Here is a 22189-nt window from a genome sequence, read left to right on the forward strand (position 1 = left end):
ACTAACGGCTGGTTGGGTCACGTCACGTTTGAGAAGTCACATAGGTTACCATATTTCTCAGACCAAAGGCAGCATTGTCCAACAACGCGTCAAAACACCCGACGGAGACCTTAGAGACGCGCAAGACCCTTGAAAACAAGTATGATCGCAAGGCTTCTACGTCAGCATCACGCACACTCGTAGCTGGAGACAACCCAAGTCCTCCCCGGTATGGCGCATCTCGCTTAGTAGGATAGGATCCAATTTACAGCCAAAATAGGATGTGGCGACCGTGGCGACCTAGAGAAGAAGCCTAAAAAGCCATCGCGATGTCACTATGTAGCCTGACTTTAAAAAAATGAAGATCTGAGAGTTTAAACTGATAGCAGAGAACAAGCATCACTGAAGCCAAGCCGAGAGCCAGACTAAACTTCCAGACTAGCTTATGCGGAGTTTAAGGAAGGACAGGCAGAGAAAGCAGAGCAAAAGACTACTGCAGAAATACCTGCACTTTGGTTTTTTTCCTAAATAAAAAGCAAAAGCTCCCTTCCCCAGCCTTGAAATAAACACAGGTCTGCCCCAGGCTCTGTTTTCAAAGCACAACTCTGGCAACCTGCTTGCCAGCAGCCATAGGATTGGCTGAGAAGGAGCCGCAGGGAGCCAGGCCACCGCGCTGCAGGTCACCGATGGAAACCGTGTCTCACAGCGGGGTCCAAACCACACTGGCTCTAGGCACCCAGATCAACACCTTGAACTTCAGCCAGGAGCAAGCAGGGAGCTGTACGGCAAGCGGGAAAACTGGTTTACTGGGATTCCTGCAGGCAGGTGAATTAATTGCTGCCAACCGTGGCTTGCGCGGCTTCCACGGTCACCTCTGCATGGAGGGACAGAGCAAAAAGGCAACACGAAGTGGATTGTAGAATCATAGAATCGTTAAGGTTGGAAAAGACCCTTAAGATCATTGAGTCCAACCGTTAACCCAGCACTGCCAAGGCCACCACTAAACCACGTCCTCGAGCACCACGGCTACCCTTCTTTTAAATCCCTCCAGGGATGGGGACTCAGCCCCTGCCCTGGGCAGCCTGGGCCAGGGCCTGACAGCCCTTTCCAGGAAGAAGTTTTTCCTAATATCCAACCTAACCCTGCCCTGGCGCAGCTTGAGGCCGTTCCCTCTCGTCCCATCGCTTGTTCCTGGGGAGAAGAGACCGACCCCCCCGGCTCCAGCCTCCTTTCAGGCCGTTGCAGAGAGCGATGAGGGCTCCCCTCAGCCTCCTCTTCTCCAGGCTGAGCCCCCCCAGCTCCCCCAGCCGCTCCTCCCCAGCCTTGGGCTCCAGCCCCTGCCCCAGCCTCGCTGCCCTGCTCTGGCCACGCTCCAGCCCCTCCATGGCCTTCTTGGGGTGAGGGGCCCAACGCTGAGCACAGCACTCGAGGGGCGGCCTCGCATCAGTCGGATCAGTCAGATCGGATCAGTCAGACCGAGTCTGGCAATCCTTTTCCTTCCTTCACGGCTGCAGGAGGCTCCCGCAGTTTCCACTCCGAGATCCAAGGGGCTGGCAGCCCCAGCAGAGAAAGCCTATTCCTTACACGCCTGCGGGTGTGCAGAATGGAGCAGGGGTGAAAGCTTGACACAAAACAGGCTAAAGAAAGGGTGCTCAGCCTCCATTTCAAGTCTTCCTCGTATTTTCTCCTCTTTTCCACCTCACACAGAAAGCGGCTTCATGGTATGAAGAAGTGGTGTAACCTCAGTATGCCAATAGTACCTCCTCCTCGCGGCGGGGCACGCACTTCGCGGAGGAGAGGGGTGCTGTGCTCACGCTGCTGCTGGGGAATTTCAGTTGTGAATTCATTATCTTTCCAGATACAAAGGTACTAAGATACAAAAGGGACTCAAAACCGACAAAGCCTCCTCCGAACAGCAGTATTAAATAACTGAAGAAAGAGGGAATACCACCATCCCTTTGTGCTTGAAGATAAGCCCCTGCATGGAAATGCGAATGTCGCATCCCAGTCCCAGCCCAGCGGCCGTCCCAACTGTATGTTCTTTAATTCCTCCCAGAGAACGAGGTCCACGAGGAGCATCTCTCCTCCAGGAGCACAGATCACTGCTTTTTATTCCGTACCATATCAGCAGGTGGATGCACTGACAAAGCTGCGGGAGGATGCAGCTAATGCCAGACAACCAAGTGCTACACCCCAGCTTTTAAAGACTCCGCTTTGCAAAGCCTGGCTGTCCTTAAAGCTGTCCCTCTACACTTCCACCCTTCAGCCCAGTGGAAGGGACAATACTCTGCAAGAGATCTGCATCATCATTGTGGGTTTTTTCCGCATTTCTGGAGCTGACATAGGGACACTGAGCCCAAACATGTTACTCTGGGTTCAGGAGTAAGGACAGAGCAACCCAAAGCCAACACTTTATGGAGGAGTTCCCAGGACGGAGCAGCTGGTGGCCTTGGCAGACCTGCTCCACCCTGGAAAAGCTGCGAGAGCTGGCTGGAAGGTGCTTCTGAGCCCAGGGAGCTTCAGCTTCTCCATCTAATGACGCACGCAGCTTCAGTCCGCCTGTTTAATACACATTATTAACCTGCTTGCTCGGACTACAGAAGCAGCTGTTCAAATCTCTTTTACAAGAACTTGTTAAGAACTGATAAAGTATTGAAGGCAGCTATGTAAACACCGGGAAGCACGGAGCGCCCAAGGTCTCGCATTGCCCTCAGGCTGCTGGAGCCCACGGTGTATCAACAGAAAAGCACCCTTGTGCTCCATCCTCAGGTCCTCGCCACCGAGAACCCCCTTCTTGGAAGGCGCTTGCCTGTGTCACCACGGAGCCTAGGCCCTGCCTGATCACGTCTCCTGCCTGTACTGGAGAACAGGAGTGGCAGAGTCTGGGACAGGGACCATCTGCCAAGAGAGACGGACACTGCAAAGTGAGAAGAATTGGTGCAACAGACCTAATGGTTTAAAGACGAGAGGGACTAACTGAAGGAGGGACCCAAAAAAGCAGCGCGTCTTCAGAGAATTTACAGGGGAAGGTGGGTTGGCAGTAGACGACAAGCAGAGCTAAGGGGATGGGATGCCGACATGACATATCCTTGGAGCGGCTACTCCCTTCCCATAGCTTTCCAAGAATTAATCTCCCTCTGGAAAAGGGGTGTTTACCCAGATAAATCATTATTCGTTGCACAATCCGGCAAGGGGAACCCAAGTTCCTTTGCTCTAAGACTTTGGATGTCCTTGGATGACAAAGGCAACCCCTTACTGGGCACCTTAGAAATACATTCCCCTTACGTTTACCCCAAACCCACCTAAACAACTGCCGTAGCTGCCTCGGGAGTCCCCAAACATAGTAGCCACAAGCCAGGGACCACGGCAGGTCAGGAGGCTAGCAGTGCTTCTTCACTGACTACTTCAAGTGCTCTCTGGGCCACTGGAGATTCAGACATGGAAGCCACTGTTTCTTACTGTTGGAAAAGGCCTGCTTGAGCCTAACCTAAAAACACAGCTTGAAGCACTTCAAACTTAAAATGTCATCTTCTACCCAGGAAAGCTACCAAGCCCCTGGGCTGGGTTTTCCTGAAGGTTTAATCTGGGAAAGGTCAAACTTCCAGGGAGCTTCTGCGCTGAATGTTGTATTGAACTTGGATCTTCCATCTATTAAGGGAAGAAAACCGCAACATCCGAATACTGACAGAGAGTCTTCCACAGAAGCTTATTCAAGAAGGGGAAGCCTTGATGCAACCATTCCTACCAGGGAAACATGGCTTTGATTCATGTTTTTAAACCCTGGAGCAACAAGAACAAGCTGTGGTTACGCCCCGTGGCTCGTATGTGCCTGTGAGCCATACTGGTGTTTCAAAGGACTCTACTGGAACTTCAGAGCCGACATGTGGGATGGGAGAACTGCTCCCAGAGATGTCCTCTGCTCCCAGCAAACACTCATCCTGCCCCTCAGCACCCTTCAGCTGCTGTTACTCACCACCACCACGCTCCCAAAAGAAGTTTTCCTATTAGATCTACCAAAGAGAAAGAAAAGCAGCACACACGGGAGTTAAGAACCAACTCCCAACAGCTCAAGGCGAGAAAACGTTGAGCCATTTTTGCGTATCTGAAGGCCGCCCTCCAGTGCTCTGTCAGTCATCAGGCAAGCCATCGCACCAAGGACCGTCAGGGAGATCCTAAAGGAGCACTTGGCTCTGTGTCCATGAACTACTTCATCTACCTGAAGGCTCCAGTGCTAAGAATCACAGTCTCCAGCTGTATGTGGTATTATTAATGGTCATTTACAAGTTTCACAATAAATCCTTACTTGTTTGGGTCTCATACCGACAATCAGAGGAGCTACAAACCTTGGGCCACATCTCTAAGCCATCTCTTCACCACCACTATGTGAAACAACTGTTCTATGCGCTCATAACTAAAAAATGAAGAAAAGCAGCAATAAATTATGTATTTGCACTACTGAGTTTCCCAGACCAGAGAAGCTGCTACAATCCATTACATCAATTTTAACATGTCCAAGGCTATTTTTAAAAACGCTACAATATGAGGAATGACAGTGTTTAGCCCTATCTTGTATTTGTCACGCAAGCCTGGGAAGAGACAGCAGAGGCAGGACTCTTGGGTATATGGAACATGAGACGTTGCAAGCACTTAAAACTCCTTCCAGATCATCTTCACGGCCTGTACCTGGCTGTTGGGATGGAAATGAGGGAGCAGACTACCCCATTTAGCCTCCTGGAGGGATGTCCTCAGATCTTCCTTGAAACACCTGCGGTTGGCTAGCATCAGTTCATTGACTTTTTTTCAAGGGTGCATCTTTTTTTATTCCCGTTTCGTTAAAGCACAGAGGACACTCAAAGAAAGCATCCCTTGTGTTGGCCCTGAAGATTTTATCTGACAAACCATTTTGCCTGGAAGCTTGTTGATAGGAAAAAACAGGCAATGGACTTCAGGATACTGAGCAGGCCAGATCTGCAGGGTAGTTTTCTTACGATCCTGTCATGCAGCTGTCAGAGGAGTCAAGCAAAGTGGGCTCAATAACTCAGTATTTAAATCACAGCTTTGCTTGGCCTCATTTGTAGTTCCACCCTCAAACAAAAATTGCAGCTGATGAAGAGTCATTTCGCATCAGAACAAAGTGACTCGGGGTTTAACCACTCCGGAGTGACGTGGCAGAGCTGATGGAAGGACTCCACCACCAAATCCCACGTCTTTCTGGGATACCTGCGCTCTCCAAACATGCGTGAGCTTTCACAACACTCCGTTAGGAAAGCTGCTACACCGGGAAGACGATTAGATCGTGCCGCTCATGGAGGCTCTCCTTGTTGAACAGGCCCTGCAAGGCTTTTTGGCAGGACTCCCACGGACAAACAAGTTTTATGGTTATTCAGTAACAAAAAAAAAAAAAAAAAAATCAGGTGGTCATAGTCTCTTAAAAACTTAATTGAAGACCAAATCTGGGCCAAAGGCTGTAAATTTCCCACCACTAGATTAAATGCTGATTGCGTTCACTGGATCAGGGGAGAAATAAAGTCCGTGGCTTTGCCATAGGCTTGTCACATGGGGAAACGGCGCCCTGCTCCTGTCTGCAGTCAGCTGATTCTAGGGAAGTCAGAGTGCAAATTCAAAGTGCAATTCTTATTTTTTACCTTATTTCTTATGTTTGCAAGCCTAATTCAATTTGTGTCTCGCTTACCAGCTTGCTAGGACAGTCCTTCTATCGCCAGGCTTATCCAAAGTATTTGAGAGCCCTTAGTGGGAGCCTTCCCTGATCCCAGGGAGGTACTGACTCCATTTCTCAGCCTTGTCTAACATGTCCTTCCAGGAGCAGACACACCAGCACCCTCACGGGTCCGCCAGCGCTCCCCTACCCTCACCGGTCACTGTTAATGTTTAGCCTGGGCTCCCCCAGCCGCGTTACACGCCTGTGACCACATTCTGCTCGCACTGATCACAGGATAAATCATTCCCTTCCTCTTTGAAGGCACCTTTGGTACGAACCCTGTTTGGTCCTCTAGATTAAACTCCTCCAATTCTTTCCCTCTCTCCTCTTAAGACACATCCTCAAGACCATCTGCCCTTGTTACACCCTGCCAGACTTTACTAACTGGTCTGCAGCTTTCTTAAATGGCAGCTCCTGAACCGGGCACAGCACTAGTAAGCCTCCGCTGAACTAGGAAGTAGCAAGGAAGGATTACTTGGCATTTACAGAAAATTCCTGCTCTGTCACAGTACAAAAGGGTTTTCTGCACCAGCATCGCCGATCCTTCGATTCTCTCGGATCACTTTCCACAGAACTGCTAACAAGCCACCTTCTACCCAGTAATTGTGCAACTAGATGCTCCCGTTTCAGTTTAGCACTTTTCCTTGTCCCTTCTTCGGTCGCACACCTTTTCTTCTGAATCGTTTCTCCCATCTCTCAAAATCGTGTTGAATCCTAACCCAGGATTGCTGACAGCCTTCCCTGCTTAGGGTCTGCTAATTGATTTAAAAACCCTGCCAGATTTAAAAACACACTGCACAGACCGCAGCAGCAGTTCATTCACCCCTTCCTTCAGACACTGCCCCCATTTACAACGGACGGGGCCCCTGCAATGGGAAGGAATGGGCACTGACACGCAAACGTGCAGCAAAGACAGTCCTCATTCCCCCCAGGTGGAATCACAGGAATGCCACTCATTCCGCAATCTGTTATTTACACCCTTACCTTTAATTTTCTGTTTGTACTCTTCTGGTCGGTGGAGGTACATGGCTGCAGCGTCACCATTTAGAGGATCTATAGGGTTAGGATAGGCCAGCAGCTGGGGCAGGAACGATTCAAATATATTGGTGAGATCTGCAAGTGAAAGACACAGTTGTTCATGTCCACAGACCCACAGTCAGTCCGATTAATCATCCGGCCAGCCCTGGCCCTGGAACAGCAGCACAAAGCTTCAAGGGCAAATGCACTGAAAATCTGGGCACAAGTTAAAATAAAGGAAACTGCATCGGGGAAAGCACATACACGGCTGATAAGAGAGCTCCTGCTGCTGCTGGAGGCATGCTGCAGCTCCTCAGCTAACTGCACAAACTACTCGACATCCCAACAACGTAGATACAGAGATCTGCGGGTTAAGCAAAGAAGAAGGAGGACACAATTGCCTTGTTTCCCATCGAGACTCAGCCCTGGCTTAAAAAAAGTAAAAAAAGAAAAAGGAACAGGGCTGTGCTTCACCCCTCACTGAATTCTTCTCCTTCTTCTGCCTTCTTCTATCACCATCTTTAAATGTCTTACGTTCCATGACTAAATTGATGCATCTTGAGCGCAAAGCATCTCCACAGCACTTTAGATGATTGCGTTCATAGAAAGAGCAACCAACAGCTCCCTCCTCCAACTCAAAACAATTTGCAGAATGTCAAGAGCTCACATTAACACCTTGGTGCCAGTTGGCATCTGTCAGTAAATAATCCACAACAGGAAACATAATTTTGGTGCCGATGAGTAATTGTGGATACACGAAACCCTCTTCCCACATCCCCAAGATGACAAGTACCACACTTCAGCGGTGGGGGTGTTCAGAAACAAGCCCTGCGTCATCAGTTCTCCTCGGGGGCTTCGGAAGGACCACGCGCACCCACGCAGAGCAGAGATTAAACCCCCAGGCAGACCAGCATTTGCTACGCGGGGTTTTCTGTTGGGTTTTCTTTGGGAATATTCTACGCATCTTTTATCAGGATTCCCCCTTCCTCCCTCACTAAAAGGAGTGTCTCTTTCCTGGTGGCAGAGAAATCCTGCCTGTGGATGAGCATCACCAGTGCCCTCCAGCACGGATCAAAGCGGAGCTGTCAGAAGGGAAGCCCAACGCTCCCTAGGATCCACCACGCGAGCAGTTAACCATCTCAACCTGCCTCTTACAGGAACAAGGCTGTGTGACTATTCCTGAGCCCAGCCACCTCCGAGCCTCATGGAGCTGCTAAATACAACCAGACCTGACAGAGGGCAGGGACCTCAGAGCCCTTCACTTTCTAAAAGATTCATCAAAATGGGTGGGCAAGGTAGGGGTAGAGATCTCCAAGCGCTCTCCCTGTGCAGTTACTCTGGCTCTGGGCTGCAGCCACAGAAAACTGGGCTCTAACTCCATCGCCAGCAAAGATACAGCCTCGGAAGAGCTGCACAGTAGGTCCAGGCAGATCATCGCCACTGCCCGACGTTACCACCTCTGCAAATCTACCAACGGGTGTGCTTTCAAAATGCGCTTTCAGATCTTGCTCAAGAGGATCAAAGGAGACTCGAGGTTTTGTCAGTTCTTCCCTCCTGCATCAACACGTCCGGGACGTACAGACACGGCGTTATGACTACTTCAGGCGCCCATTCAGCATAAACCCCGCTGAGCAGGAGGGAAGGCCATGGCTTTATATACACTCAGGAGCGTAGGGTTCATTTACGGCTGATACTGCATCACCCAATCGCAAAAAGTAATGCCATCGATTGCTATGGATAGCGATCGGCCGGTCTCTGCTATACAGGGACACCACTTAGAAATTACATGGTTTTACCCTGAAATCTTTCTACTATAGACACTGTTGCCCCTTCCAATGCTGGCAGAGGACAGTGATAAAGCCCTTTCGAGCACACACGGTACCCTGACCAAGTTTTCCATGGCTGGCACACTGAGCAGCCAGGTGCCACCAGTTGCTTCCAGGATGGAGCGCAACAGCAACTGGAAGAAGGATCCTAATCCAGAAAGGGCCCACAAAAAGCAGTGAGAATGCTGTAGAAGAATATTTTCCTGCTGTGGTAGTGGCTTGCCCTTGGTAAACCAGTTAAACCTCCCAGGGATTGGGTTCAGACGCTGTCAGCAAGAAGTTGACTTTAGTCTGTGAAATCACCTGCTCTTGGGAGAAGTCTCTTCACAAAGCAGGCCTAGATCACATACCTCTTCGTGGCCATTAGACAACTAAAGTCGCAGGTAGGCTGAGCAAGCAGAGCCCTGGAAGGCCACCATGGCTCACAGGACACACCGCAGGGATTTTATTTTATTTTTTTCTTTAAGAGACCTCATTAATTTCCCCCTTCTTTCAAATCCTCCAAAGCGGCACTGGTTTAGCAGGAACTAGTTGAACATGTGCAGGAAGCCCAACCATAGCACTGGGGACTTGATTCTTCATTAGGGAAGGAGAAGGGAATTTAAACACGAGGTCCTCATGAATTTATCGGTAGCTATTCCGGGTCTCTTCCACCTTAGTTGCTCCCTGAATTATCTGACCCATTTCCTCTGCCAGCACCGGAGCGCTCTGGTTTAAAGGGGTGAAACTCCAAACAACACAGCTGTGCCGAGAGGCACCAGGGAATATTATTTCCCCCTTTTCATTTCATGTTCAGAAATGGGCCACCTCCCGACTTCAGACAAGGAGGCAAAGCCCTGGAAGGGAAGAGGTGGTGTAGGCGCTCTGGTGTTGATAACCTCCAAGCGAAGGGGCAGAGCGAATGCAGTCACCCCAGTGTCCTTGCAGCTTCAAGGCATCCTGCAGCAAGGCAAGGGAAGTTTGCAGTAAGATGACTGTCAAGCGATGCGCTTTCTAACGCCAGATTTCACCAGAGACTGCGGAAGGTGCTCTGTACAGAATACACACCTGATACCTTCAAGTGCCTTACACCTATCACTGACATCACAAGGAAAAACAGAGAAGATTTTTGCACGCTTGCTGATATTAATACATGGCAAGCACAGCAAACCCTGAAGTTTTTTCCACCTTTACGAGCAATAACAATGACAAAAATACAGCAGCACTCATTAGGAAACCTCTCACATAGGAAAGCCCTCCTATGAAATTGTTTGGAAATAGTGCAGAAACCCCACTGCGACCGTCTGTGAGAGCGTGCTGCAGGGAGGCTATCCACGCGTGGCTTCCAAAGCAGAACCCAGACTGCCAGAGCACAAAAATCAGCACCGGACTTACACCGCAGCAATTTTCTTTTGTCCGGCCATCCCCACGATCTGCAGGTGGCATTTAAGGCTGTGGAACAGCAGCGCACGCTGCACTGAACTGGATTCTGCTGCCGACTGAGCCATGCAGGTTCATCCCCAGCAGAGGGCTTGGTTTGCTAACACCGCTTTAATTCCTCCGCCTCGCATCAGATCCTTCCAGGACACAAGAGCATCCTCTTCCTCCATTAGCAACACCACCTGGGTCACGGCTAAGCTGACTTCTCGCAACAAAACCATGCGCAGCGTACGCCATGCATCTACTACATGAGGACTTCAGGCATTCTGATGAGGAGTAAAGTTCAACAAGTTGCTATAGCAATTTCCCACCCAGGATTCACCAAGTCTGGTATTTCCTTACAAATTGTACTTGCGAGGAAGGTGAAGCAGCTAGTCTCTCTAGCAACTGCTTCAAAGCTTCAACTTACATAGGTAAAATCAGTTTTTCATGGAATAACATGAAGGACTTGATGTGCGCATTCCCCTGAATGCTCTTCCACAAAGCGTAACTGGAACATCTGAAGAAGTTCGCGTTCTTAAAATGCAGCCAACCTAGACTAGATACTCAGCTGTATTCCTTTTAACAATTCCAGCTTTCCCTAAATGCTATTTTAATGGGTCTTCAGCTGCCAGCTGATCTTTTTATATCTCTAAAAAGGAGAGTTATAGCCAGAAACGACCTAATGGGAAACCCAAAACATTCTGCAGCAAGCAGTGCAGTCATCAGATGCACCACCACCTCCTAGCCTGCAATGAAATGACGCTGCCATGACATACAGGAACGGTTTCTGTGCCGTCTTCTGTAGAAGTCAGATCATAGCCTCGTGCACAACGAATACCAGCTCAAATGCACATACGAAATGTGGATGGAACTGGGTTTCATTTTACATACAGTCTAACGCTGAATCATGGCAGGGTGCTGTTAGGCAGTTGCCAGACAATGCCAAGCAATGGACAGAGCGATCCTTTGTGAGGTTTATGGAATATTTTCACCTCTCTGGCATAAAAACAGGTTACAAAAGTATTTTCACATGAAAATCTTGTTTTTCACGTGATCTTGGCTCAGTGAGGAGTCTAAAACGTCAGTAAAAAAAAAAAAAATAAAACAAACAACAAACCCCCAAAGTTGGCCTAGGATCATCCGTCTCCAGCAAGCTGTGTTGTGTTAACACAGCAAATACAGATGTTCACGTGATCAGCTTTCAGGGAAATGCCAAACTCACCGTAGAGAGCTGTCCAAGTTTGATTGATTACATCTAGACATACAGTTCCTGACCTGAAACATATGGAAAGGATGGAATTAAACACAGTCACACTCAAAAATACTCCGGGGATTTAATATAATCTATCCCCTCCCTTCCCCTGCCCTGCCTCTGCCCCACTGTTTCAGATAAGCTCTGATTTACTCCTATCTTGTGGTTAATAGAGAGGCAGCCTTTAGCTACATGAATCTTCATACTCTGCACAAAAGAAAGTAAATTGGAGCCTTTACTGAATTTGTTGGTCCGTGCAGGGCTCTGCTGGAGAGACTGAGGCATGTGTGGCTCCCTTTAACAAACCTTAACTGAAAAAAATGTGGCAAACCATCTTCTGTTTTGAAGAATTTTAGTATAGGCGTGAACTTCAGCTAAAGAGGGAGCTATGGCTTAGCCAACGCTGTTCCTTCTTTCTAGAAAGCCAGCATGATGCCAGTGAGGAGGGGGACGGGCAACCTTGAATTTTCTGTAAATGAAGCATGTTGCAATACAAAAATCACATCTGCAAGAGTCTGCAGCATGCAGCTCTAGTCTTGCCCACGCCCTGACCCACTCCTGAAAGTTAACTTGCGACATTTACTTCCATCAAATCTCCCGCTCTGAACTCTTTAAGATTGATGAAAGCATTATTCGACTCATCAGCTTATTATTGTGAAGCCAAAATACAGTTACAATTAGACAAACTCCTTAGAAAAACCACACACTAGGGATTTACTTACGCTTCGTCAATGTTGGGATGGAAAATTTTATTCATGAATCCTGCAAAGAGACACACTGGTAAATAGCAGAAAACAGCCAAAGATTTTTTTTTTTTAAAAACAAGAGAAATCTGGAATTTACTGAATAAGGACTCATCTGACTAGTTTCAACAACAAGCCAGCCTTAGTTATATATAGCTACGTAACGTTTAAAATAGGCAGGCAACCTTCTGACCCTAGGGTCCTTGTCCATTCCCTCAAAATTCAGCAAAACCCTCTGCTTACAGTGCAACCGTACCGCAAAGGTTTTATGGCTCAGTATTATCTCGGAAAGAACCGCCCATCAGCGCAATCGAGCACCCACGTCTGATGAAGTGTTTTTAAAAGCTGCAAGGATCTTTAGAATAAACACTAACACAAAACTTAAGCTCAACATTTGCTTTAAGATTTTTTTTTTTTTTAATGTCTCCCAACAAAAATTTTCTATGAACTTGAAGTTGCAACATTAGTAAGCCATTCAGGGGCAGAGGCTGGTGCAGAGAGCTACTATTTCAAGTTCTGCATCAACACAGCAATTAATTCATCAGTTGGTACCTCTGGTCTCCTAGAAAAGAAATCAGCTCAGATGCAAGGTCTAGAATGAGAAAGCTCATCATGGCTTTGTCCACATTTCAGACTTCTAGATTTGACAGTGCTTTCTTTGTTCCGACTTGCAAATTAAGTTGTTAAAAAAAAATCCCGTGGTTTCAAGACTTACGACATCACGGTACAAGATGCCTCGCGCTTTGAAGACTGCATCTGATAGCGGCAGCTAGAGGAAAGCCGTGTTTTCCAGCTGCCTACTTTAACCTCAAGTTCAAGACAGATAGTACCTCGAAAACACTCCCCTCCTCTCCCACAAATCGAGTTTATAAAACTAAGCCTGTGCAGAAGTAAAGCACATCCACCCCAAAAGCAAAGTTAAGCGTTTCAGACGATGGCTGTGAGTGGATGCAGAATCCAGCAATTCAGAATTCCAAACTCTTCCCTTTCCTTTCAATAGGAGGAACCCAAATACCCGGGTGTGGGATGCGTCCCCAGCACAGAACGGACATGGTGCAGGGATACAGAACTGGGTTTTCCAGTTATTTCACTGCCAAATAGATGGAGCATTCCTACACACTTCTGCTGGCTTGGCTGAACCATTTGGGCTCTGCCCAGTAGGGCTGCTGCAACCCTTGGTTTCGTACCAGGTTCAGCTGCTTCCAGATCTTCGCATTGCTTTTTTTCAGAACTTAAAATAAAACCTTCTTTCCTCTGTCGTACCGCCATCCTGCAGCCCATAAAGCCCTACAAACACTGCCATGCGGGAATCGCGCCTTTCTGCCATAAGCAGAGATCTACTTTAGCTGACAGCAACTATTTCTTCTGACAAAGGTCCGTGTTTATAAAAACAGATAAGAAATTTAGGTCTGGGATATTGACTCAATCCATTTAAAATGCTCCTTCCAGGACTCAAAACACACAGAAATTTTCTCTCTAGAGCAGACCAAGAAGCGTAGAAACACGTCGCTGTCTACCGTTCAGCAAAACCCCTGCCTTCACCACCTTTACCCAGCCACTCCAGGCGAGACGCTGCAGCAGCGCTGATGTACCATCTCTGCCCAAACAAGGGCCGATCGCGATGGGAGCGACAGCATGGTTCCCATCTGGGGTAAGAGCTGACATATGGATTCAGCTCCCTTCCTTTCCATGTATTATGACACAAACGTAATTTCATGTTTACTTGTACTGCTCGGATTTTGCATAAATACAACGCAAGGCTGAAACGATGCCCGAAGCCAGAACAATCTCTAAAAGAAGAATCGAGAACTGCATAAACAACTCCACGCTAACAAGTGTCTTTCAGGAATACCTTGCCATGATTTAGCTTGAAAAACTGAAGCAGACTTAAAAAGGGAAGCCGTAATTCCATCAAATATTTACGTTATGGCAGCTCTCACAGGTTTAAATCAGGTCACAGATCCATTATGCTGGCACTGGAGAGCTACAGCGAGCAATGATCCTGATTCCAAATCCTGTCTTTCTCTTAGGGGGAAAAAAAAAAAAGTTACGTTTCTGATAAAGCAGGATAGAAGAGAGGATGGGGGAAGACATGAGGTAACAAGAATAGGACGGTAATGTGTAGACCTGCTGAACTACACACACTTTGTTCCAGTATCTGGGACACAGACTGGCTCCCTTTAACCCAGCTAGACGCATGCATCCCTCTGCCTTCTCTCATTTTGGTTTTCCGATCATCTCACCCATTTCTTAGTACCTTCTACCACAGCCACCTGCACCTGGTTGGACAAGGCCGTGCTGCAAACCCACCTGTAAGGTTTTAGTCAACTCTTCATTCACACACTTCGGCATTTAAGCTGCACTCGATATCCAGGCAGACGAGATTAGGTTGCCCACTCAAGCAGCTCCCGTGCTGGCTATTTGTAATTCTCCTCCGTCATCTTTGCATTCACCCAGGCAAGGAACAATCCCTTCTTTCACATTGTCCTTGGTCTCAAGCTTTGCAAATGAAACAGTTGTTCTTCAAAGAAGGACACACGCATCCTCTCCCCAGGCTCCTCGTTTCCTAGGTTGTTGCCACATCTTCTTGCAACTCTTCAAGGTCTCCCCAGTCTCATTCTCCTACAGACACAAACTGCCCAGGCCAAGAGCAGCTCTGTTCATACCTTTCCTTTTCCTGACCCAGAAATAAGCTCAAACTATTTTCTCCTCCTTTATCTGAAATGTAAAGTCGCCCGCAGTGATAAAGCGCTAACATTGCTCCAATAACACTGACTTGCTCTGTATTTATTTTTACAAATACAAAAGACAAAATAAGCATAAACATCCATGTAAAAATTAAATTCTGATTTAAAGAGGAAGCCAGGAGTAAAAAAAACCAAATCCCAAGCCAGCAGAAACACTGGGGCAGGTTTACTGCCATAGTCTCGAACACAGCACACCCCAATTAATACACGGTGCAGAGCTCCAGGTGAGCGCTCCACGCAGCGCGCCAAGGGACAGGCTCTCGATTTTGGGTTCTCATCACGGCCTGGAGCATTAAGCCGAAGTCACAGCCTGAGCATTCATGATTCTGTGTGCTGGACTGGCTGTAAACACTTCATTTATCATTTTAAAGCAATATTCACACTGAACCCTGGAAAAGCCAACGCTTCGGAGGAATTTGAGCAGCAGAATGGCTGCAGTCCACCCTTTCCACACAGAGACATCAAGGTCCAGGCAATCCTGCCTTTGCAGGTAAAGCAAGACTGCATAAAACCTGTACGGACAAAAAGCCTTTGGGTCCTAACAGAGAAAAACCTGTACATCCACAAAGGAGTCACACAACAGAAAGGGACACATCTGTTCCGATACTGGAAGACGCCGAGACCAATATGCAGATGCTGACCTTCAAAAACGCTGGTATTTCAGCAATAGCCCTGGAGTAATCACTCCTTGGGTTGACAAAATCTTTGAAGGGAAGCGCATTTTTAAATTAAAAAATCAGTTAACTGAAAGGCTGTCAATCTTCCTTGATGCTGCAAACACAGGAACATTCATAAAGCTCCAGCAGCTGGACATATTGCAGTATGAAATGAAGTTCTCTCGCCGCGCTCACGCGCCAACCGTGGATGGGTCTGAACGGCCAGGGCACTGACTCGCAGCTGGGTCAAAGCGGTCACCCCGCGGATCGCACGTCGTGGCTGGACGATAGCTGAACATTGCTCTCCGGGTGAGCGAAAGCACAGTGGACAAAGAGGGGGGAATTTCAGACTTACATTGATGTCAACGTCTCTCTTGAACAACCGCAGACTAAAGCTCCCAGGAAATGGCTAGAAGGCACTGCCGGAACCAAGGCGCTGTTGTGAGCTGCTCTGCCAGCAAGTTCTCCTCCAAGAGGCAGAGCCCAAATATCTGGATAACCTGGGGAATGCTGAGGACTCCCAAGGCACCTCTTGCTGTCCTGTGGAGCCATTAGGCAGAAAGCTCCGGCAAGAGGTTGTTCCACATCGATTGCTCTCCTATTGCTATGGGGCCCGACTGTGATTCAGAAAGGGTCCCCTACCTTGGTACAGCCCCCATAGAATCATAAAATGGTTTTTGGGTTGGAAGGGACCTTAAAGATCACCTAGTTCCAACCCCGCTGCCATGGGCAGGGACACCTTCCACTAGGTCAGGTTGCTCATCTACCATTCAGGCAGAATGGACTCAAAACTTGAAGAGAAGAGGGATCAGCAACCTGGGCTGGAGACTGCCTCCTCGTTTTTACCACAGCTCCAGCTGCACAATGCTGGCCCGCAGCAGCAGAAAGGTTTCTGCACCCCTTGGCGCTTCTCCTCCAAGTCAGGAACCAGCTGCAGTCCAACAAGCGGTGCTTCAAAACGTGGCCCGTTGCTTATCTGAGCTCAAAGTACAGCCAGCTTAGCTGGTAGGTTAGGTGAGAGGTCCCCAAAAGAGACTTTCTTCCTGCAGGACAGCTCTTCAAAGCCACGCTAGCGCTGCTGGCCCTGCTGAAGCACGGGGGAAGGAGGAAAAGCAGCGTGCCAGCAAACACAGCACATCCCGGCCTCCGGGCTTCGCGTCTTCTTGCTCAGCGGGGAGTCAGCTGCACGGCCTGACCACACCAGCGATAACTGTAAGAGGACTTCCCACCGGCTCTGGGGAACGTGCCAGAGCGGAGCTAGTTTATATCCATTTACCCATCCCAAACTCGCCACTGCTTGCCCACGCGTCGGCTCTCTTTGCTCATAAAATAAGGCCAGCTGGACACTTCTCTACCTCAACAACTGTTGAGAGCAGATTCGTATCTGCGTACCACCGTGGTGCCAAACAAACAGCCGACAGGACGAGCGTACGTAACCGCTCCTGACTTTTCAGCGCAGCAAGACTGGCAAGCCTCAAAGTTTTATTTTTAACGAGAGATTAAGGTCAAGTCAGGAAACGGTTCAGACTGCCTGGCTGGTGAGGTGGGAAGGGGGTTACAGCCTCTCTGAAGCAGGATGCAGTGAGTTTTAAATACCACACCGAATCAACGTGGCTTGGGTAACAACCCAAGGCTTGGGGCAGGACTATGTTCGCAGATATCAGCACGCAAAAGAGCTTATGTACAGCACGGAGAGGTCAAGAGCAGTGTTTTTTCTCTGCTTTTTTTAACCATTGGACAACCTACCTAATGGAAAAAGATCTCCCAAGTGCTCGTGCAGTGTTGCCAAACAGCCAGATAAGATTGCTTATTACTTCCCCCTCCCCAAACACCCAAAAGCCTGCAAGGGAACAGGCATTTATTTTGTTATTTTTAAAAACCACGTCGCACTCATTTCAAGGACTACCTTCTTGTGCAACTGATCACGAGCCCGCCACGCACCACAGGCTGAGAAACCGTGGTAGGAGATGGGGGAGAGGGCACGAGAGCAAGACCTCTGCCTCAGTCCTCAACTTCATACCTACTCCTCTCCGCAGACTGGGACAACTGGTTTAGCACGTGGCTGCTCCCCATTTGAAGGGCACAGGATCAGCCCGCCACGGAGGTGCGTACCGTGTCCAGCATTCTCGGGTCAATAAGCTCTCACCGGCAAAGGCAAGGATTTCCTTTTTTATGAAATTTAGAGGTTAGGAGCCCATTCAGAGCATTAGCTACAGAGTCAAATATAACATTGTGCACTCACCACGGAGGCATTCACTGCACGGTGGTAGCGTGAGCTGCTGTGTAATGTCAGCATGCTAACAGCAGAAGTAGAACAGTTTATATTACCATACTCAAATGCTAGTAGCTTTTCAAAACAGTACCATAAATAATTCTGCAGCAGCTTCACGAGGAAAAGATCAGGACAGAAAAATATGGCTGTAGCTGATGGAAAATAGTGGCAGAGCTATAAACTCTGGACCTCCTGCTCGGAGTGAATCGCTGAGGGGTCCTTCTTGGAAGCAGAAAAGCAATATCCACAAGCTTACAGACTGGTGCTAAAAGCAGCAATCTCGGGAAAAACATGCAGAACTAGCACAAAGCAATTGCCCAATATCAGTTCATCTCATCGCTTAGGTGCACCATCACCTGATGCCCAGGCTTCAGAGACTGGCACAGCAGGCACTGAATCTGTGCCAAGTCAGGCTGAAAACACCTACCCCATTTTGTCAGTCTGTTCCCATTCTCCGATTGTAGCAGGGAATCTGCAGAGGGTGCACAGTTGTGCGTCAGACCGGAGTGGAGACAGGGATACAAATTACCTTTAGGTGTCTCGTCTTTCCCTTTAAACAAAGCTAAGCGTATTTGAAAGAACAAGCATTTTCACATCGCTTATAGGTCAGAATAAGGATCAACACACACGGGGAAGAGCAAGCTCAGAATGGTCACAGGCGATAAGTGACTCATGAAATTCTAAGTAGCAAAATGTAAGGCAATCCAGAGAGGAGCCGAAAGTAAAAATAGCAGCTGCGGTTAAAAAGAAAAATTAAGCACGGGCCAGGAGAGATCTGTTAAATCCTGGCTGGAGCTAAACGCTGCTTCATTCCTGTACTGGCTGCCACAATGTCTCGTTATGTACATACACACACATATACACGCAGGCTTCCATATGTTTTGTGTACACACTAGGCATTTTGTTTTGCAAAACACTTAGGAGAAAGGTGAAATATAAATGCGAGATATCTGCAGATAACTGGGCCAGAGATAGGAGGAAAAATGAGAGCTGTGTATAAATATACAGAAGTTATTTGAGAAATTGAGGCTCTGAGCATATTGTACGCAAACTTTGCAGCTGTGACATTTGATTATGAAGAAACCAGAGTGATTCAGTGCCGGCCTAATATTTCTGCAGATTTTAGCAATAAAATAAATGTCACGGTGCTTCCAGGTAAGAGCTCAGGCTCCCAGGTTCACATGTTTCTACTGCTTCTATCATCTAAGCAGGGCAGGACATTCAGACTCCTTCCCTCCTGTGTTTATGGCATCAAAGAGAATTAATCTCCGGCTCTTGGCAGGCATGTGGACTGATTAAAAACATACAAAATTTACACAAAGTGTTCTCATGACTTGGGAGCTCAAAACAGTATTTCAAGTGCTTCACAACTCCCCTTTGAAAAAGCAGGAGCAGACTAGGCAGAAAGTTCCCCTGAAGATATTAAATCCCAGAGGGAAGGGAAAAGCAGCGAAGCAGTGCCAGCAGGGTTACTGAAATCATAAACAGCTCAAAACATATTGTCTAGGAGAAAGCAAAAATGGAACCAAACATCTAGCAGGGGAGTGCTTCGGGTCCTCATAAGCACACAGGGATATTTAAATTGACAAAAGCATTAACAGCAGCAGCATTCGCTAGCTGCAGAAAGCAACGGGGTATTTTTCAGGAGTTGGTTTTGTTCTAGCAAACTGCTCAAGTTCAGGAGGTTTGCTTCAGCCCTGAAGATTCGGATATTTAGGGAGCACGAGCGGAGTTAGTTCAGCTCAAGGGGAGCACTCAAGCCCAGAGCCAACATGACAGCCCTACATCTGGCTCTGTTTAGATTTGTGTTCCTCAAGGATGCGCATTTCCCTTTTTACTGTGCATCGTACAGATCTTGCTAGGAAAAGGCATCCTGCACCGAGAAGGCAGCTGTCTGATTACACAGCAAAGACCAAGCAAGGACCAGGCGGTGCCAGAAATACCAGAAAGGTACTGCAGGACACCATGAAACACTGGAAGCTCTCCTGGGAACTGCTCTTTTCACACAGATCCCAGGATGGTTTAGGTCTTTAAGCATTGTCAGGAGAGCACTGCCCCTGGGGTGGCATCGTTTAATGGACTACAGCAATAATTACCAACCTGAGAAGGGCAGGGAATAAATGCCACGCATATTTGAGAAGGGAGCTGTGGATGGGATGAGGGAGAAGAGATTTAGCAGAAGAGCCACCACACTGAACGAAGGCTTCTGCTAGAGACCCTCAAAGTCGAAGAGGACCACCACTCTTTTAGGGTTTAGGAAAGGTCCACACCTTTCCAGATGACCAATCTGGAACCCGCTTTAAAAACTTTTTCTATTCAGGTTTGTCGGTCGTCCTTTAGAAGAGAACACCAAGTTTTCATGCACCTTATACTCAGAGCCATGCTGGGATAAAAGCAATTTGAACAGATTAGAAAGCAACTATTAGCAGTCATTTTTCAGAAGCGGATTTCATGTATGGATATGCTTGAAGCCATCATGTTGTTTGCTGCAAAAAGCCCATGCCATATTCAAAAATGCATTAAGATTTTTTTTAAGATGGGAAGAAAATTTTAGCCTACAGTACTAGAGGAACAAGGAAAGCTGCAAGAAGAGCATTTTGGCTTTAAGCTTCGGCATGAAAGTGTAATTTATTAAAGGAAAAGAAACTGCTGGATTCTATACTTTATACAAGCCAGTGACTTACACAGACAATTTGAACTCTGCATGTTATCACTGCAGCAGAAGCTATTCAGTGCTGAGAACAGAAGGGCTGCAAACAAGCTACACGTGTGCTCTAGATGACCTCCTGTCCGTTTATGGGCTCCACCGTCTCTGAAATCCTTCACTTCCACCTCTTTACAGATCGGAGATCGCCATGGCAAATTTCTTCCCTACTAACTCCCACCCCGTGTTATCCAGTGCTCAAGCGGCTGAGGACGGCTGGGTTAGGACACCCGTGCTCACTGGAACGGGCAGACCTGGGAGAGAACAGGACCTCGTCTCATTCACAAGCTTGTTTCACCCCTAGGAACGCTCCCGGTTCAGCCGGGATGTAGGCTCGCTCCGGAGCTATCTGTAATGCCAAAACCGGTGGTATCGGGCACCACACACCCAGTCTGCCTCCGAGAGCAGCGGTGCGGAGACGGGGCTGGTCCAGAGGAAGGGGCTGAGACGTCACTCAGCCCTGGCCATCCAGATAAGCTGGGCTGGGGCAGCAGAAATGGGAACCAGACAAAGAAAAACAAACCTCTTCCTGCAGCTGGTTGGGAGCTTCCCCGGGTCCTAGCGCTTCCACTGCCCAGCTCTTTCCTCCCCACAGCAGAGCTGAGCCCTGCTTTGCTAAGCCAGCTTTCTGACTGTTTATTCAACCTGAAACCTCAGCTGCACACTGCTTCGCCCGGGACGTAACCTGTGCTTCCAGCAGCCCTCACTCAACAGACGTTAAGGCAGGCTCTAGAGCAATTTTTCACGCTGAGGGTGGTGAGACACTGGCACAGGTTGCCCAGAGAGGTGGCGGATGCCCCATCCTTGGAAACATTCAAGGCCAGGCTGGATGGGGCTCTGAGCAACCTGTTCTGGTTGAAGATGTCCCTGCCCATGGCAGGGGGGATGGACTGGATGGCCTTTAAAGGTCCCTTCCATCCCAAAGCATTCTGTGATTCTATGATTTTGGGAAGCTCAGCGAGAGAAGAGGTGGTTTTCAGCCGCTCAGAGACTCGTAGGGCCAGGGAAGCATGCTGGAAGGTGCAATGAGTCTGGAATAAGACAGTCACAACATAGCAAGCTGACAGATGGAAAGCTGCTGTACTAAAAGGCAGACAGCAAAAGCAACATTAGAAGGGACGAAGCAATTAGAACAGAAAATAACCCCCTCCACACCCACCCCTCTCCCCAGGGTGACAAGGAGCAAAGCCATCCTTGTGGTGTCAGTTCTGAAAATACAGCTGGGCCAACTCTGATCCCAGGTTGCCTTTTACTCTCGCCTATCCCAACCAGCACTAAACAGCCGCCAAGCCAAACCACCAAAAGGTCAAACCTACCACCTTCCATGCAACTAACCGGAGCCTAAATCAACAGCACTATGAATATACAAGAACCTGGCTGATGTTTAACTGCATTGGCTTCATAGGCTACTGGAAAGAAAGTTTGTTTTTGCTTTAAGCCAGCAACCTTGATTTCTGATACGCACGGGAAGAACATCAGGAGAGAGAAAAATAATCTTGAGTAGACCAACACCAAAGCAATTAACAACAAGGAAAGTGGGGTTTACGTGCTTTCTGAGAGCTGTCTGTAGCCAGCCCACATTTAAGACTGCCAACATGACCGTACCCTGATCCGCGTCGGTTTGTGGCACTTGACAAGTGGGGAGGGAAAAATGACTGGCACCAAATAACATACTGTGCATTTCATCAGCAGAGGTTTATAGCAAGTTTCAGAGCTGACTCAAGAGGAAGGAGAAAAGGGTTCACATAGCTGCAGCAATACTGCATTGTTACTCAGCTGCGTGCACATTTCTGCGGTTCGGTTCAGGTTTCAACAGAAAAAAAAGAAAGGTAAAGGACGGCGTAAAAACAGCGTCGCTCTTTCCCAAAAGGCA

The 22189-nt window shown here is 48.1% G+C and overlaps 1 protein-coding gene across 8 annotated transcripts in view; it reads right to left on the minus strand.

Annotated features, from left to right (window-relative positions):
- UBE2H (ubiquitin conjugating enzyme E2 H) overlaps positions 1–22189 on the minus strand; it is a 55805-nt gene that overhangs the window by 3986 nt on the left and 29630 nt on the right. For 3 of the 8 annotated variants that reach the window (XM_087766521.1, XM_087766528.1, XM_087766523.1), the window contains 3 exons: positions 11917–11956; positions 11165–11217; positions 6683–6811 (listed from right to left, as the gene is read on the minus strand). In XM_087766521.1, coding sequence (XP_087622647.1) covers positions 6683–6811; positions 11165–11217; positions 11917–11956 — 222 coding nt within the window. Of the gene's footprint in view, positions 1–6682; positions 6812–11164; positions 11218–11916; positions 11957–12489; positions 12533–13789; positions 13963–14247; positions 21443–22189 lie in introns of those variants that run through there. The other 5 variants (XM_087766525.1, XM_087766524.1, XM_087766526.1 and 2 more) reach the window with 5 other exon arrangements.

Source organism: Nipponia nippon, unplaced genomic scaffold (assembly GCF_047370975.1).
Source record: "Nipponia nippon isolate SJK-2023a ecotype South Korea unplaced genomic scaffold, ASM4737097v1 scaffold_3, whole genome shotgun sequence".
NCBI lineage: Eukaryota > Metazoa > Chordata > Aves > Pelecaniformes > Threskiornithidae > Nipponia > Nipponia nippon.